The sequence below is a fragment of the Artemia sp. Qi Xiang Cuo genome, chromosome 4 (assembly GCF_049724085.1).
Source record: "Artemia sp. Qi Xiang Cuo chromosome 4, ASM4972408v1, whole genome shotgun sequence".
Lineage (NCBI taxonomy): Eukaryota > Metazoa > Arthropoda > Branchiopoda > Anostraca > Artemiidae > Artemia > Artemia sp. Qi Xiang Cuo.
The window spans coordinates 78,029,695-78,047,562 of NC_142797.1; the positions used below are offsets into that span (position 1 = coordinate 78,029,695).

The 17,868-nt window shown below is 37.5% G+C and overlaps 1 protein-coding gene across 1 annotated transcript in view; it reads right to left on the minus strand.

The window, feature by feature from the left end:
* Nucleotides 1-17,868, minus strand: part of Ddc (aromatic-L-amino-acid decarboxylase) — a 133,459-nt gene that overhangs the window by 79,872 nt on the left and 35,719 nt on the right. The window contains exon 2 of the mRNA XM_089088545.1: nucleotides 6,312-6,397. Coding sequence (XP_088944671.1) covers nucleotides 6,312-6,391 — 80 coding nt within the window. The 5' untranslated portion in view covers nucleotides 6,392-6,397. The remainder of the gene's footprint in view (nucleotides 1-6,311; nucleotides 6,398-17,868) is intronic.

Here is a 17,868-nt window from a genome sequence, read left to right on the forward strand (position 1 = left end):
TTAATTCACAATCCTTGCCTTGGGGGCAGTGGGGGGCATTGCATCCGAAAAGGCAATGTAGCTAAGCTTTTTTACTATCTTGAACTAAATAGCTTTTCAAAATTTTTACCAGTGTTAAAAGGAGAGGGCATCTTAAGTAGCCAAGTGGGCTTGTAACCCTCAAATTGCTTTTAACAAGCACCTGAACATACCCTGTAAGTTCTAAACTAATACCCTCATCCTTTCTTTAGATATTACTGATGCGTTCTTTTTACAACCAGCTTGTACACAGTATGTATTGATTGTGGTCGACATTCCTTTTCAAAGCTGTGTTTTTTTTTGTTTTTTTTTCATCCTTATATGCATGGCTATTGGACCTTTAGACTATTACGAACAGTATGACTATATCCAAATCTTGACCGACTATTTTTTTCAGGGAGGGCAGCTAAAAAGGGCATAATAGGGGAGCTGGTATCCCTCCAACTTCATTAAATCCTCCACCTCAATATGTCCTAAAAGTTTCGACCTAACATCGTTAGCAATTCTTGAGACAATGCACACACCTTTTTGACAAACTAGATGCACATAGTACCTTTTGATTTAGTTTAGGATAACCCACAACATTCTCCAAATTTTATTTTAATACCCTTAGCCTTTTTGAATTCACCCAGAAACAAATCTTTCTCTTTTTCCTAATGATAAACCCTGTATATAAACAATAGACACATTTTAAAATTTACATTCCTTTCCTCTGGGCTGTGGGAGGCATGGTATTCCTGGAGACACAGCTATTAGATCTTTTGACTTTTTTGAAGACAATAACAATTAAAAAATTCTGATCATTGTTGAGCAGATAGGTCACCTTAAAAGGTCAAGGAGGGTGGAGCTGGTTGCCCTCCAGTCACTCTTCAACACCCTCTGAGATGACCTCGTGAAATTTTCAACTTAATAACCTTAGCCGTTCCTAATATATTGCTTACATTCCATTTTGACACCCAGCAAGTACACGTAGTATCTTTGAATGTGTTGGGTGTCTTTCTCAACATCTTTTTTTCAGTTTCACCCTAATAACCTAAGCCTTTTTGGAGATCCAGGATAAAAAATGCCCTCTTTTCTCAATTAAAAACTATATATGTTAACAATGGACAACCTGCATAACTTACACCCATTGCCCCAGGGACTCGGGGGGGGGGGGGGCGGGGATTGTCAAACCCTGAAATATAGTTATTTGACCTTTTGACTCTTTTGAATAAAATCGCTATCTCATAATTTTAATTGAATAAATTTGGGGAAAAAGGGCGTGAGAGGGGGTATTGTTGCCCCCAATCACTACTGTCTCTTAAAAGGGCATTGAAACATTCAATTTCCAATCGAATAAACCCTGTCTTAAGTTTATACGACCACCCCTTCCCATATTAAATGCCTCTGAAAAATAAATAAATAATGATTGCACATTGAATCCTTTTTACTCTTTACCAAAGACAACGCTATAATGTTGCCTCAGGTAAAATGCCCCTCAACATTCTCCAAAGTTTCACCTCAATACCCTTATCCTTTTCGGATGCACCAAGAATCAATCATTTCCCCTTTTATTAATGTTAAATCCTGTATCTAACAAATTGGTGTAACGCATAACTTATACTTCTTGCTTCGGAGCTGTGTGGGGGGAGATGCCATGCATCTCCAGGGATGCATGGCATCCCTGGAGACATAGCTATTGGACATTTTGACTAGCTTGAACAAAATAACAATTTCAAAATTTCGATTAGTGATTAGCAGAGGAATGCCCTAAAATGGCAAGGGGGTTGCTCTCCAATCTGTCAAGAACATCTCCTCAACATATCTTGAAGGTTTCATATACATTAAGCAAGCACATATCGTGTTTTGGTTCTGTTCGGTTTTCCTATCAACACATCCTAAGCGTTTAACCTTAATCCCCTAAGTCTTTTTGAAGACCGAGAATCAAACATGCCCTTTTTTCAATAAAAAATCTTATATGTTAACAATTGGCAACTTGAACAACTTACAACCCTTGTACCAGGACGCATAGTTGTTTGTCGTTTGGACTATTTTGAACAAGATAGTTATTTCTAAATTTTGATTGGATGCATTTTTGGAAAATAGGAGGAGGAGGGTGGCTAGTTGCCCTCTGATCACTTTTGAATCTTTAAAAGGACACTAGAACTTCCGATTTCAAGTCGAATGAGCCCCATCTGAAGATTATACGACCATTCCTTCCATATGAAGTGCCTTTGGAAAAAGCATAATGCATTGAAGCCTTGGGGCAAATTACTATAAGAATTTACTATAGTCTTTTATTAGAGCGTTGCCAACTGATTTTAAAAAACAAAAATTCTCTGAAATTAAATACCAGACGTTAAATGATCACCGAGAGAATGATGGCATATCGCCGTTATTGATTTTACTATACATATTGCGTAAGCAATCATAGGAAACAGAGCAAAAGAAAAACAAAATCCAGAAATATGAATGTTCAGTGTCAACATTTCATATTTTTTCAGTAAACACAGATAAACAAAATAACAAGCAATATAGTTGCATTTTTGTTTTGGAAGTCATATAAAACCTTACATACATAATGATTAAGCTAGTAAACTTTGATCTTAAGCAAAGTAAATATACTTCTGTCAACTAATTCATTAAAAAAGGAGTTCGGTAACAATAAAGCCATCAAATCATTGGATTTTTATGATAATTCTACACATGTAAAATTTATTAGATTTCAGCTTACCCACCAAAAGTGAGGAGCCTAAGAAAATTTGTCTTATTATCAAATCTTTACCTTTCCTTAGACCTTAGATCCTTCTCTACCTCCAGAGGCACCCAAGGCATCAAGAAGGAGCCGCTAATCTTCCCAAAATTTTGCTGCTGCCGGTATATCATCCTCCCACTAAGGTGGGAGTGAGGTGTTTAGATTTCACTGATCTGTCTGGTACATTCAGTGCATGTTATTTCTGGGTCTGCCTCTGCGGCGTGTACCCGATGAATGGCCGTAGAGCCCCGCATTCGATGGCTCCAATGACTTGACCAGTTGTTGTGAGGATTTGTTTTCAGGTAGATCCTGTATTTTCAATTATTCTTCCTAGGTATTTGAAATGGACAACTTTTTCTAACTGTTGGTATCCGCAAGCGATGCTCAGGGCTGAGTCTGTTGTGACCATGCATTTTGTTTCTCAATATTTATTTTTAGGCATACCTGGCAGCTTCTCTCCCTCAATTGTTCTGAGAGTTTTTGAAGTCGTTTTTGCATAATTGTACTTCCGTAATTTCGTCAGTGAAGCCTATTTTGCTCAGCCATACTTCAGCATTAATCTGGATGCCGTTTGTGCTGGTGCATCGCATGATGTAATCAGTTACGATTACGAAGAGTAGCGGTGATAAGACGAAGCCTTGTTTGACTCCTGACAGGATACGAAAGAAATGACCACTTGATGTCTTTACGCAGCGACCATAGTCTTCATAGAAATCAATTATAAGCCAAATTGTATTTTTTGGGATTCTCTAGTGCGGTAGGATCTTACACAGACAATGGCAGTCCATTTAGTCAAATGCTTTCTCAAAACAGATGAATATAATATAGATATTTAATCGCCACTGTTTGATTTCTTCCGTCAGAAGCTGTAAAGTACATTGTCAGATCCACACAAGAACGGTTCTGTCTGAATCCACGTTGCTCGTCACAGAGGTGCCTGTTGAACTAGGATCTGATTATCTGCAGTAAAATGTTTGACAGAAATTTGCTGGGTATAGAAAGCAGGCATATTCCGCACCAGTCGTCTTGGAGGGTGGTGTCCCCTTTCTTGAAAATCCTCACAAGAATCCTGTTTCTCCAGTCAAAAGGTACCTTGGGTGTAACCTAGATTGCTCCAAACAAAGCTGTCCAGAATGTTCAGTATGTGATAAACTTTACTTTTATCATTTCTGCGGATATCTGGCCTTTGCTGGATAACTTGCCATTTTTCAGATCTTTTGATGCAGCAATTTTGGTGAATGACGGTGGATCTATGTTAACATTTAAGGAGAACAAACAAATTGCTGGTATCTCTGGGGGGTTGTCTGCTTCAGGTCTGTTCAGCAGCTTTTCAATATGGCTAGCCTATAATTCGTTCCCTGCAGACTGCTATTTTATCAAGATGCCCAAGGAGGATTTCCGGTCCATGCTGAATAGATGAATTTTTGCCAATGATCTCATGGGTAATTTTATATACAGCTCTTGAGTCAACTCTATTTGATGCTTTTCTGCGTGCACTGCTTTCCACTCAATCAAATTTCTCTGGTTATTTCTGGAATTGTTTTCCCTACTTTATCTGTGGCTCTATATTTTTCATTGCTGAAGATCTGATGGTCAGGGACAATTCTTTGGATAAGTGATGGTTTTAATTTTTTCCTTTTCTCCGTGTAATCCCATGTTTTGTCAGACAACCATTGGTACTTTTGGCTCTTGGTGTAGTAAATAGCAGCTTTCTTGGCATCGTTAAAGCAAAACTTTATGCTTTGCTAGGTTTGGTCGCTGTGGAAAAGATTGAGTTTGAGGGAGCCTTTTTGGCGTTTTAGTTCTTTTTAATTTAAGGGAGATTTTGCTGCAATCAGGTTGAGGTCAGAGCCAATGTCAGCTCCTCTGTGGCCCTTTATATCCAGTAGCCTGGATCTTTATTTCTTGCTCCAGAGTCAATATGACTCCAGGTAAGGCCATCGGGGTATGTCCATGAGTATATCTGTGTATATTCCGGTGGGAGAATATGGTCCTTCCTATTACAAGGTCGTTGAGGAGTGTGAAGCCAATGAGAAGTTCCCCTTTTCGTTTCGCTTGCCCAGGCCATACTCACCGAGGTGTTGCGCAGAAAATGAAGTCCCCCATAAAAAATGGTATGTCCGGCCATGGTATGTTTTTGGCTGCAGAGCTGAGTACTCTGTATATTCCCTTTTTTGATTCGTCAGGAGTGTCATTGGTAGCTGCGTAGCATACCACTAATTTCTATTTTACATGCGCAACTATAAAGCGAGCTTTCAGGATTTTAGGTAATATTGGAGTCCACTACATTAGAGCTTGATATATTTGATTTGTCAGCATGGGGCAACTCCGAATTTACATCTCTGCACGGATCCGCTACGGATAATAGTCATATTTCCGTCCAGTTTATTCGATCCAGAACCTAGCCATCGAACCTCTGACAGAGCCAGAAGGTAAAGGTGGCAATCTTGCAGAGATTTTAGCACTTGCTCAGAGTTGGAAGCTTGAGACATAGTGCTGACGTTCCAGAAAACAAATATAATTTGTTGTCTCGCACTCACGAATCTTGTCCTTGGGCGTGCGGCAGCAATCCAATAAAATTAAAGGCTATTAAGCATGATATATTTACGCATTATTTGCACATGAATTTGTACATACCTTGAAATTGCCCATTATTTACACATATTTGCACTCTAAGGTGTGAAACAAAATATATTCATATGGAAATAGAGGGGAGGGGCTTCAATTTTGAGAGGGTTCTTTCCTTTCCCCTAAACTCTTAAGATACATGTTTTTGGTATGTAATGAAAAAGGGAAGTTTATTATTTCCTTTGGAATATTAAAAAAAAAATGACAAAAAAGCGAAATTCTAGATTTTAAAAAATTTATTTTTCCTTCCTCGCCCTAGATTTCTGTAAAGTTCACCACTTCCATGTTAAGCCACAAAGAAGTGTTTTAAGCCCATTTTTTAAAATCTTCTGTGAATAGTCTCCTTGCATTGTTTTACAGAAGGTAAACTGTGATTTGAAGAGTAGGATTTGAGGGCGTAGTATCCCTTCTCGCATACAGGGTGACTTCGTTATGGTATTCAAATGAACAGAAATTAAAAAAAACCAGTTTTTTCAAATTAAAATAAAACATGATATTTAAACTTAAAACAAAGAGAAATCCTTCCGTATTTGGTCGGGAAAGTCCCTTCATCTTTACGCTAAAGCTAGAATTTTTACCGCCAACGCTTTAAGAACGACCGTATTTATGCTAATTTAAAAAAATACATTTATAAAATTTAGCCTACCTTTTCGTATTTACGTGAATTTCCATTGTTTAATACTAATGTTTGACAACAGATAATAATGTTTCAGTTTCACATTTGTCACCAGTTTATGGGTTTTTGATTACAACCATTTTTTACTTGGGAGTTGTTCGTTATGGTTAACTACTATATGTTTTCTTTTTGTTTCACATTTTTTCAGTTGCTATATTTCCTTTATTTTCTTGTAATATTCGAAAGTTTACTCAAACTACTGCATTTTATCTATATCCATTTGTTTTTTCTTATTTAATATGGATTCCATCTTACCTATTTTTTATATTTTCCATGTACTCTATTATATATTCAACCATTTGATGGGCGGCTCTACGAAATTCAGCAGAATCCATATTATCCTAGAAATAACAACAAATTAGCTTTTCACTAATCGAGCAAGAATTAGCCTATTACAAACAATTTTCAAATCTGATGAATTATCTTCTATTCTTTTGATAAGAAGATCTGAGACAGAAAAATACAACGAAGTGTTCTTAGCTACTGAAGACGGATTTCATCAATGTAGGCTGGATCCGAACACAAACAGATAAGGAGTTGATTTCAAAACTAATTGAAAACAAGTTCAATTTACAGACCCCCTAGAAGGGTCGTTACTAGCCAAAATGTTTGGAGGGGGAGCAACTTATTTTACCGACTGGCTGGTCATTTTTTATAGATTGTTTTTCTTTTCAATAATTAGCGTAATGTCCGTTTAAAATACAATACGTAAAATCACTGCATTAGTCGGTGAAATTGCTGCATTTACCGACCAAGATTCAGATTTTTGGTGAATATCATTTCACTATTTTAATGCTCTTTATTAACCAAATAGAAAATTGTGGCACCATCTGTAAAATCACGGAAGGAGTCGGTAAAACTGCTTTGATTACCGACCAAGTTCGAACTTTCTGTAGATGACAAGTCACTATTTTTGTGGTCTTTAATTTAACCGAACAAAGAATTTTAACGGCGTCAGAAAAATCATGGCTCTTCGCTTCACGATTTTACCGACTTAGTTACTTTTACCGAGTGACCACAACATTGGGGGGGAGGGCTTCCCCTCATACATGATGACCCTGCAACCCAGTATCAATGAGGCTATCATTTGGATAACACTCTATTTATTCCCATAGAACTACCGCCACAAGGGCTAATCAGGTCAAACCAATTGCCATAGAATGCTGGAAAAGGCCCCTGGACCCATGATGACAAACATGATATCAGATTTAAAGTGAAGATAGCTAATCTAATGAGGAAAATCAAAACAGGGAGGAGTGACATTTTGAGGAGCGAACTCCTTGAAATATTCTGAATATACCCTGAAACACCCGTAAAATGAAATGGACAAGAATGATTTTTCTGGAGGTAAATTTCCTGAAACACCCTGAATATACGGTGAAATACCCTGAAACCCTTGTCAATGGAAATGGGTCAAAACAATGCTTGTCCTGGCAGTCTTCCTGAAATATCTTGAATAATATACTTAAAATGAATAAAAATTAACAAAAACAAGTTTCCTTTAATTCAAAGATAAACTTTAAAAATAGGGCCCAACTGATATATTGGCCGACCGATATTATTGGGCCAATATGACATGCTTGTTACTAGCCAAAATGTTTGGGCGGGGGAGAGATTTTACCAACTGTCTGGTCATTTTTACCGACTGTTTGTTTTAATTAGCATAATGTCCGTTTCGAAAACAATACGTAAAATCACTGCACAAGTCGGTAAAACCGCTGCATTTACCAACACAGATTAAGATTTTTCAACATATCATGTCACTATTTTAGTACTGTTTATTTAACCAAATGTGAAATTGTGGCACCATCCGTAAAATCACGGCAGGAGTCGGTAAAACTGCTGCGTTTACCGACAAAGTCCAGTAATCGTGGCGCGAAGCGCCACGATTTACTGACTTCTTTTTTTATCGAGTGACCAAAAACATTGGGGGAGGGTTCACTTCCTCCCCACATACATGAAGGCCCTTGAAGTGAGTGTAATTATCGGATATCGGTAAAATATAGATTATCGGCCTTTATTTTAATGCGCAACTTGTTCAGAAGATGGCACCAGATTTCCTCAGATAATTTTGCTCGTCCAGTCATTGGGGATGGAGCCACCAGCTGAGTCTGACCACGGCGGAGAGAGCAGCACAGATGAGTCAAAGTATACTTGTTGTCAAAACTTGTCAATACACACCTCGTGCAGCAATGTTCTAAATGTATGGTGACTTGAAGTACGTACATCTTCTACAAAACAACTAAAAAAATACAATAAACCATACGGTTTGTTCAATGATTGTGAATGTTCACTTGCGTGGGTGAAAGATCCAAGATTCAATCAGTTAAAACCATGATATTCTGTCAGGCGCGCAGCTAAAAGGGGAGGTGAAGTTTTAAGGTGGTGAGGATTCCAAGGTGTCACCGCCACGTGCAAAAACCTTGAAAAATTTACCTATTTACCTTGGAAATTTAGCTTGTGTGTCCGCATTTTTCAGCATAATTGACAATTTTGTTGACAGATTTTTAAACGCCTCCTCCAAATTTAAAACCTCCTCAAAATATGATTTGAATAATCAATTTCAATAAATATCTTATGCTTCTTTCAATAAGATTTTCACGTATTTGTGTTTCAAACAGTTCGTGGTAACGAACTGTAAGTAAGGAGCAACCCGGCTCAATAGTAACAAAGGCTCTAAGAAGCGACATTTTTGATACCAATAGATACATCGAAAGAATTTTATTTTAATACTGATTTCAAATATTTAAGTTTCATCAAGTTTAGTTTTACCCATCAAAAGTTACGCGCCTGAGAAAATTTGAATGATTTTCGAAATAAGGGGAAAACACCCCTAAAAGTCCTAGAACCTTAATGAAAATTACACCATCAGACTCAACGTATCACAGAATCCTACTGTAGAGGTTTCAAGTTCCTATCAGCAAAAATGTGGAATTTTGAATTTGTTGCCAGAAGAAAGATCACGGATGCGTGTTTATTTGTTTTTTTGTTTTCTTTTTTCGTTTTTTTCCCAGGGGTTATCGTATCGACCCATTGGTTCTAGAATATCGTGGGAGGGCGTATTCGAACGGAAATTAAAAGTTCTAGTACCTTTTTTAAGTGACCAAACAATGGAGGGCAACTAGGCCCCCTCCCGCGCTCATTTTTTTCCAAAGTCACCCGATCAAAATTTTTAGACAGCCATTTTGTTCATCATGGTCAAAAATATAATAAACATGTGTTTTACGATGACTTAATCCCCCAAAGTCCCGGAGGAGGGCTGAAAGTTATGAACTTTACCCAATGTTTACATTTAGTATTGGTTATTGGGAAGTATAAAGACGTCTTCAGGGGGGATTTATTCTGGAAGTTAACAGGAAAACGAACAGAAATTATTCCTTATGTGAAAGGGGCTGTCCCCTCCTCAACGCCTCGCTCTTTACGCTAAGGTTTTAATTTAACAGACAGGACAATCTTTTAGCAAAGAATTGATATTTTTACCAGAATCCTTAAGAAACTTAAGAAACATTGTTTTGTAGAAAATAAAGGGGTGGCCGGACTTTGTATGCTTTGAGCTGGGATTTTCACCACCCACCAAAAAATCGAGTTTCTCGATTAAGGCTGTGGACTGTCATCTGCTGGTGCTCCACACTTCTTTTTTTGCTCGATCGCATTGTATTCGTGATTGAAAGTGTTAAATTGGTAGTTGGAGGGGTCGGGGGTTATGTGGGAGGATCTTTCCATGGAGAAAGTTTTCATGGGGGAAGGGGCATTGCTATGAAGGGGGTGCCGGATTTCCTAGCATTATTTGAAAAAAAAGATTAGAAATTAAATAAAAACAAGTTTTTCAACTGAAAGTAAGGAGCAGCAACAAAACTTAAAACGAACATAAATTTTTAAGTATAGGATTAATTTCGTCCCCTAGTCAATACCTCGCTCTTTAAGCCAAAGATTTTTTAGTACTTTCATAAGAGCTATTTATTCTAGTTATCGGCCTTTGTGATTAAGGGTCATTTTTAAAGAATTGGAACAAAATTCGAACTTTAGCGTAGAGTGCAAGGTAGGGGGCGAACCCCTTAATATACTTATATACTAGGGGGCGAACCCCCTAATATACTTATTAAAAAATTATGAATATAGAAGCTCGTTATGCAAGTTAATTCGTAAGTTCCGTATATTTATTACTAATAAAAAAGCTCGTAAATAAAACTAAACAACTTTCGAGAAAGCCATTTAACCAAATAAAAGTAAAATTAATATCCAAATTTTGTTTTAATTATCCATGTACGGCAAGCCAAAATCAAAACTTACATTAATTCAATAACGTTCATAAATTAAATAAAAAAAAACAAGTTTTTTTTAACTTAAAGTAAGGAGCAACATTAAAACTTAAAACGAACAGAAATTATTCCGTATATGAAAGGGGCTGTCCCTTCCTCAACTCCTCGCTCTTTACGCTAAAGTTAGACTATTTCTGACAACGCTATTTTTTAAAACATTAAAAAACCTTAGCGTAAACAGCGAGGCGTTGAGGAGGGGACAGCCCCTTTCATATACGGAATAATTTCTGTTCGTTTTAAGTTTTAATGCTGCTAATTACTTTCAGTTAAAAAAAACTTGTTTTTTTTAATTAATATGTAACTAAACCAGCTTAAACCGGCATACTGGATGATTTTGTTGACACATTCTTTAAATGCCTCCTCTAAAAGTAGATTTGAATAATCAGTTTCAATAAATTTCATACACTTCTTTCAATCAGATTTTCACAATATTTGTGTTTATGTAACTAAACCGGCTTCTTTGGTTAATTTTTCTTATTATTTGTCACTCGCAAATATCTGCCATTTCTTTTGTGCGGTCAGAAGCAGCTGATCAGAAAAAATAAAGAAATTCAAACAATTCTTGTAAATGGCCTAGTTTTTGGAATCCAAAGTGGATTATTGAGGCTATTCTTTGGTGTGTAATAGACCAGGGACAAACATGCGAGTATGAATATGGGCAGAGAATAGGGGGTTTAAACCTAAGGCAAGATTTTTTTCCGGAGGGGAATTTAAACGTTTTTTATTACTAATAAAAACGTTCGTAAATAAAATTAAACAAGTTCCGAGAAAGCCATTTAACCAAATAAAAGAAAAACTAATATGCAAATTTTGTTTTAATTATTCATGTACGGTGAGCCAAAATCAAAACCTGCATTAATTACTAAAAAATTCAAAAATTAAATACAAAAAAACAAGTTTTTTTAACTGAAAGTAAGGAACGACGTTAAAACTTAAAATGAACAGAAATTATTCCGTATATGAAAGGGGCTGTCCCCTCCTCAACACCTCGCTCTCTAAGCTAAAGTTTGACTTTCTCACAACTCTTATTTTTTAAACAATAAAAAACTTTAGCGTAAAGAGCGAGGCGTTTAGTAGGGGACATCCTCTTTGAACTTTTGTTTTCTGGCGTATTTGGCAATCCCTACCTTCAAGGTGGAGGTTGCTTTAAGGAGGTGAAGGAGGTTGCAAAGGGGTTGCTTTAGTGGTAGAAAATGCAGTGTTTTTGTGGGTGTTTTGCTTATGTTATTTTCTTCTGCACAATAAAATACAAATATTTTCTCATCCCGATTTTTGTATTGGTTAAATACAAGACTCTTACCTCTTCAAATGGTATCTGTCTTGTGCAGATAGTATCCGTTCTTGCACTGGGACTAAAGCAACAAGTTATCATTTCCCTAAGAGGTATAAAAAGGAAAGGGGAAGGAAATCGCGCAAGTCTAAATTGGGCTATTATAGGAAAGACATAGACTTTAATTATGGGAAGTGATAGTTTCTCTGGGAAAATTATAGTCTTCCTAGGAGGGGATATTCTTGTCTTATCTTTCACACAAAATGCTCAAATATAATAAAAAAAAAGGCAAAGTCGAATAGCTTGATAAAGAGTTTCTTACTTAATACCTCAATGAAAACAGGCTAATGTATAAAAATTTTTCACCTCAGTCTAAGTTTTGCATATCAAGGGATGTAACGTATATAATACAACGTATATAACGTATATAATGCTCAAAGTGTTTTTCCCAATCAAAATAAGTTTAGACGGATAATTATTTAAGTCTTAAAATTGCACTTTTGATACTGGAAGGCACGATAATGATGGCTGCTGGATACATTTCTTTCTTACAGCTCTTTCTCACAACATTTCTTTCTCACCAGTAGAGGTTTCAAGCTCCTATCTGCAAAAATGTAGAACTTATATTTTTTGCCAGAAGAAAGATCTCGGATGCGTGTTTATTTGTTTTTTTTTTTCCAGGGGTGATCGTATCGACGTAGTGATCCTAGAATATCGCGGGAGGGCTTATTCAAACGGAAATTAAAAGTTCTAGTGCCCTTTTTAAGTGACCAAAAAGGGAGGACAACTAGGCCCCCTCCCACGCTCATTTTTTCCCAAGGTCAACAGATCAAAATTTTGAGATATCCATTTTGTTGGACATGGTAAAAAAATAAAATAACTATGTCTTTGAGGATGATTAATCCCCCACAGTCTCCAGAAGAAGGGCTGCAAGTTTTGAACTTTGCCCGATGTTTACATATAGTATTTGTTATTCTGCCGGAAAAACAAAATACTTGATACTCGTGTTCGGAATGTTGATAATCCACAGAAATGGGATGCGGAAGTAAAAAAACCACAAAACATTGAAAATAAGACACGCGAAAATGATTTTCCAGGAAGATTTGGAGAAAATAGTAAACTTGAGAACAGTTTTAATGAATATGAGACGCTAACAAGTACAGGCCAAAATGAAACACTGATTGTACCAAAGAAAAATGAGACGAAATTTATTTTACGTGCTATTCCTCGTAAACTTCGAGAAATTTTAGTACAATATGAAAAAGCCAATGTCGGAATTCAGTTCCGATTTGATGACGAAATATTTGTTTTGGTGGTAAAAGTAAAGAAAACTAAAAGGGAGAAAAGAGATATTAAACGGAGCTACAATAGAAAACTGCAGTTAAAGATGGTGGACACTGGAGTTCAAATCAGATATAACGATGATTTATTATTTTGCACCATGGAAAAAATTGAGAAAAGTTAAAAAGAATAAATAAATGCAAAAAAGAGACAAAATTTTAGATTCAGCCTGCAGTAGAGCAAAATAAAAAAATATTGGATGGGCCGTGCCTTTATAACATAAATAATAGGGGGGGGGAAGAGGTCCAAGGCCCATGGGGAACAAAACAAGATAATTACAAAACAGAGATGAGCGACCTACAACGAGCTGGGGAAAAGTTGGGAGATATTGAATGTTGAGTCGGATTGGAAAAACTTGGGAAGGAATCTGAGATTAGTATTATCAACTCGAAAAAGATTTCGATCCTTTATGAGGGGGAGGAATCCCTTGGGGATGATCCCCTGTGGGAAGTCGCGAAAGATGGCCCTTTTCCTCAATGCACAACTGGCGGACAAGTTGTGATCCCTTTACCGAGGTTTTGCTCTCTCATCTGGAGTCCTTGGGGGATACCCTCTCCCAGTCACTTGACATTTCACCCAAACCTTTGTCCAGTAACCCTAGTCATAGTTTTTACTCTTCATGGGAACCGACAATTATTTTCGCCATATTGTATTCAGTGGGAGATGCATCCAAATTTCATCCTCAATTAGCAGCAACACATATTCTTCATTTGATTATCCCACGCGAGGGAACTCAGAGTAAACTGAATAGTGATTCGCGCAAACTTTTAGCTGATTTCCCTGTACCTTTATCGTTTTCACAGGCCTTTGCATTTTCGGCCTTATATTATTTGAAATTATGCCAAGGGGCAATTTACTTTTTTATTGAGATGTTGGGGGTGTTTCCACATATGGAAATTGAGAGGCTAGTACAGCCAATTTTTCATGATGGCTGGCATCATCGAATGTGCCAGCAATTGTTCTATGCTCCTTTCAAATGTAAATTTCGTGAGAGCGAGAAATTTTTAATTTGCTGCGCAAGATAAAGTTCCACAAATCTCGTGGATTCTTCCTTCTTTGAAATCCCAAGCTTGATGAATAGAGCTGTACAGACAATAGCTTTGATTGGTTGGACAGAAATACGGAATGGCAATGGAACAAAGCCAAGAAGATGGTATAGTCGCGAAACCATAAGCCAACGGTTAGCTGCAGTGGAGATGTATAAAAGAAGGAAGAACAGAAGATAGACAAGTTTGGTGATTTTAAAGTTAAGTGTTATATTTGTAAAGGTGGACTAGCGTGGCGCGTGGTTGGTCATTTATCTTACGGGGGAGGTGTTGGGCCATTTTTGAAAAGTCTCAACTCTCCCCCGAGGACTTTCAAAGGAGGTTTAGAAGCGAAAGAAAACGAGACAATGAAACTTATAAAGAATTCGGGTACAAATTGAAAGATATGTGTTTAAAATGGCTAGAGTTAGAAAATTATAGAATGTTTGAAGACCCGGAGGAGATAAAGGAAAAATTGACGGAAGTGATAGATAAAACAGTAATGGAACAATTTTTAGAAAATACCCACAGAGAATTGAAAATATATTTGAAAGAAAAGAAACCAAAAACAAGTGAAGAAATGGCGGAAATTGCAAATAGGTGGACCGAAATAAGAGAGGAAGTTGAGGACACAGACATATTTCAATATAGAGAGTATAACAAAAATAGGCACTATAACACAGCGGAGAATTAACTTGCTATAACTGTGGTACTACGGGGCATTTTGCAAGAAACTGCCCCAGTAAACATGACCGAAAACCACATGAAACGACAGCCTGGGCCATGACCCATAATAAGGAAAAAAATTACACATTTGCAGAGTCCCTTAAAAATATACGGACAATTGAACGGGGAATTAGTTGAAATCGCAAATGATTCTTGCAGTGACCAAACCTATGGGCGAACTGAGCCAATTCATAGAACGGAGATAGATCATAAAATTACAACATTATGTTATTATGGAGACAAGCACCCATGCCCGTCTGCTTGGGTAAGAATAGAAATTGCAAAGAAGGACGGTAGGGTCCAGAGAAAAATGATAAAAGTAGGCTTAGTACCTACTCTAGCAGTGGATGTTTTAGTAGGAGGAGACTTTGGGGATATCGAAAATCTCCTATCGTTAAAAACGACTTCTTTAGCAGAGGGAAAATTACAAAACTACACTACGACGGAAAAATATACAGCTTCGTTGACTACGGGGGGAGGTGGACCGGCTCATAGAACAAATTGGGAGGCTGCGCCACCCCTGTTTCTTTTCTTTTCAGATAAATGACCCATGTTCTTTTCTGTAAATATATTTCCCCATAAGATAATTTTTAATCTTAAGTTGAATTCTGGTTGCTAAGTTAGATTCTTTCGCAATAAGTAAGCTTTGAACTAAATTCTATTTTGGACTTCCTGGTCTGAGCCATTGAAAGGTAAAGTTAAGAAAAAGTAGAATGGATTTTGAATGGGGATTGAGAGGATTTGCTGGGCCAAGTGAAGGTCCAACCCTATGAAAAGTTGCTGTACAGAATGAATTTTTCAGTTAACCTGCATTTAGACTCCGTTTGGGGAAGCCTATTCTTTTTGTTATATGTGACCTTTAAAAGATTACAAGTAAGATATTTTCCACAACAGTGTGCTACGTTTCCAGGAACCCAGACAGGGTAGGAACAGAGTTACGAGATACCGTCATTATTATATTGACAGGGGGGTTCGTTTACCCCCAAGGAGATAGTTAGAGATTTTTAGTGGTGACCCGAGTCGGGTGCACTATTGGCCTTAGAATTTGGGCCATTGGACCACTCGATCTCGTTATCATACCCTGGGGCAGGGTATACTGTAAATTGGGTATTGTCAAGCCCGATATTTACGGTATCGGTGTGGTTGACGCGGGCATCCCATTATAATATTGGGCGCCATCGGGGGCTTTTCCCTCCAGTCAGTGGTGTAGTGCCATTTTTGCACCACTAAGTGGTTACACCCGTACCTTACCACACCAATACTGGTGGCATTGTGGACTACTGGTCCAATAGAACCCTCTCCGAAGTTTGTACAAGCATCCCTTTTGACTATTAATAATGAGCTCGAACTTTCAATTTACAATAAAATGAGCCCTCTCTGAAGTTTATACGAGCATACCTTTCATAAGAACCATACATGCCCCAGGGTATAACTTACAACACCTGCCTCCTGGCCCTGGGGGAGTTTTGACGACACCTGAGTTTTTGTTATCTGAATTTTGAGCAATTTTTAACTTAATGGCTATCTCAAAATTTTAATTCGATTTATTTAGGGAAAAGGGGCGTGGGGGGGAGGCTAGTTGCCTTCCAATCTCTTTGACTCTAAAAAAGGGAACTAAAACTTTCAATTGCCAATAAAATGAGCCCTCTGAAGTTTTTATGAGCATCCCCTTAATAAGAACCATATATTCCCCCAGGGCATAATTTACAACGCCTGCCCTCAGGCCCTGGGGGACTTCGTCTTCCCCAGAGTTTTTGTTATATGGTCTTTGGACTATTTTAAGAAAAAATGGCTATCTCGAAGTTCTTATCAGATGGGTTCGAGGAAAAAAGGGCGTGGAGGGGGGGGGGCTAGGTGCCCTCCAATCTCTTTTGACTCTTAAAAGTGAACTATAACTTTCATTTTCCATTCAAATGGGCCCTCTATGAAGTTAATAAGATCATCCCTTCTATAAGACCCACATATGTCCCCAGGGAATAACTTACAACACCTACCCCCGGGCCCTTGGGGGTTGTGTCGACACCGGAATTTTTGTTGCATGATCTTTGAACTATTTTTAACAAAATAGCTATCTAAAAATTTTTATCGGATGCATTTGGGAAAAGGAGTTGGGGGGGGGGGAGAGCTGGTTACCCTCTAATATCTTTTGACGCTTAAAAAGTGGAACTATAACTTCCTATTTCCAGTCAAATGAGCCCTCTCTGAAGTTTATACGAGCATTCCTTCCATAAGAACCATATATACCCCCAGAGAATGACTTATAGCCCTTGCCCTAAAGACTGTGGGGAGAGTGTCCTGCTCAAACGTATGATTTAAGAACTTTCATCTACATTGAACAAAATGGCCATATCAAAAATTGGATTGGATGTGTTTGGGGAAAAGGTGGGCGTGAGAGGGAGGTTAGTTATCCTCCAATCACTTTTGACTATTAAAAAGGGCACTAGTCCTTTGAATTTCCAATCGAATGAGCTTTTTTGAAGTTTCTACGAGAAAGATTTCTATAAGAACCTTATATGCCCCCAGGGTATAACTTACAATCCTTGCCCTGAGGGCTGTGGGGGAGTATCCTCCTCAAAAACTTAATTTCTATCAAATGGCTATCTCAAAATTTTGATTGTATGTGTTTGGGGAATTGCTTGGCGTGGAAGGGGTGTTCGTTGCCTTCCAATCACTTTTGACCCTTAAAAAGGGCACTAGAACTCTCGATTTCCAATCGAATGAGCCCTCTTTTAAGTTTTTACGACGGCCCGTTCCATATGAAGTGCCTCTGGGGGAAAAAATAGATAATAAAACATTGGAGCCGTGTGGCTTTTACTATAGGCAACGCTATAGCGTTACCTCTGATATAATATAATTAGGTGTTACAATTTATAAGGCATATTGCATTATATTTAAAGTAAATATTTCTTCAACAAATACAAAATATTTTATACATTAATAGTCTCTTTGATATATCTTTTCTGAATTTTTTCTCGGCAAATAGATTTTTAAACTGACTGAAAAGTTTAAATAGCCTTTTTCCCCTCTTTAACTATGGATGAATAAAGTAAGACCCAAACCTGGAACTACCTCTGGTCTGTTTGTACCTGATAATCACAATCTCAAAAGATTTTTTTCCAGCTATTTCAAAG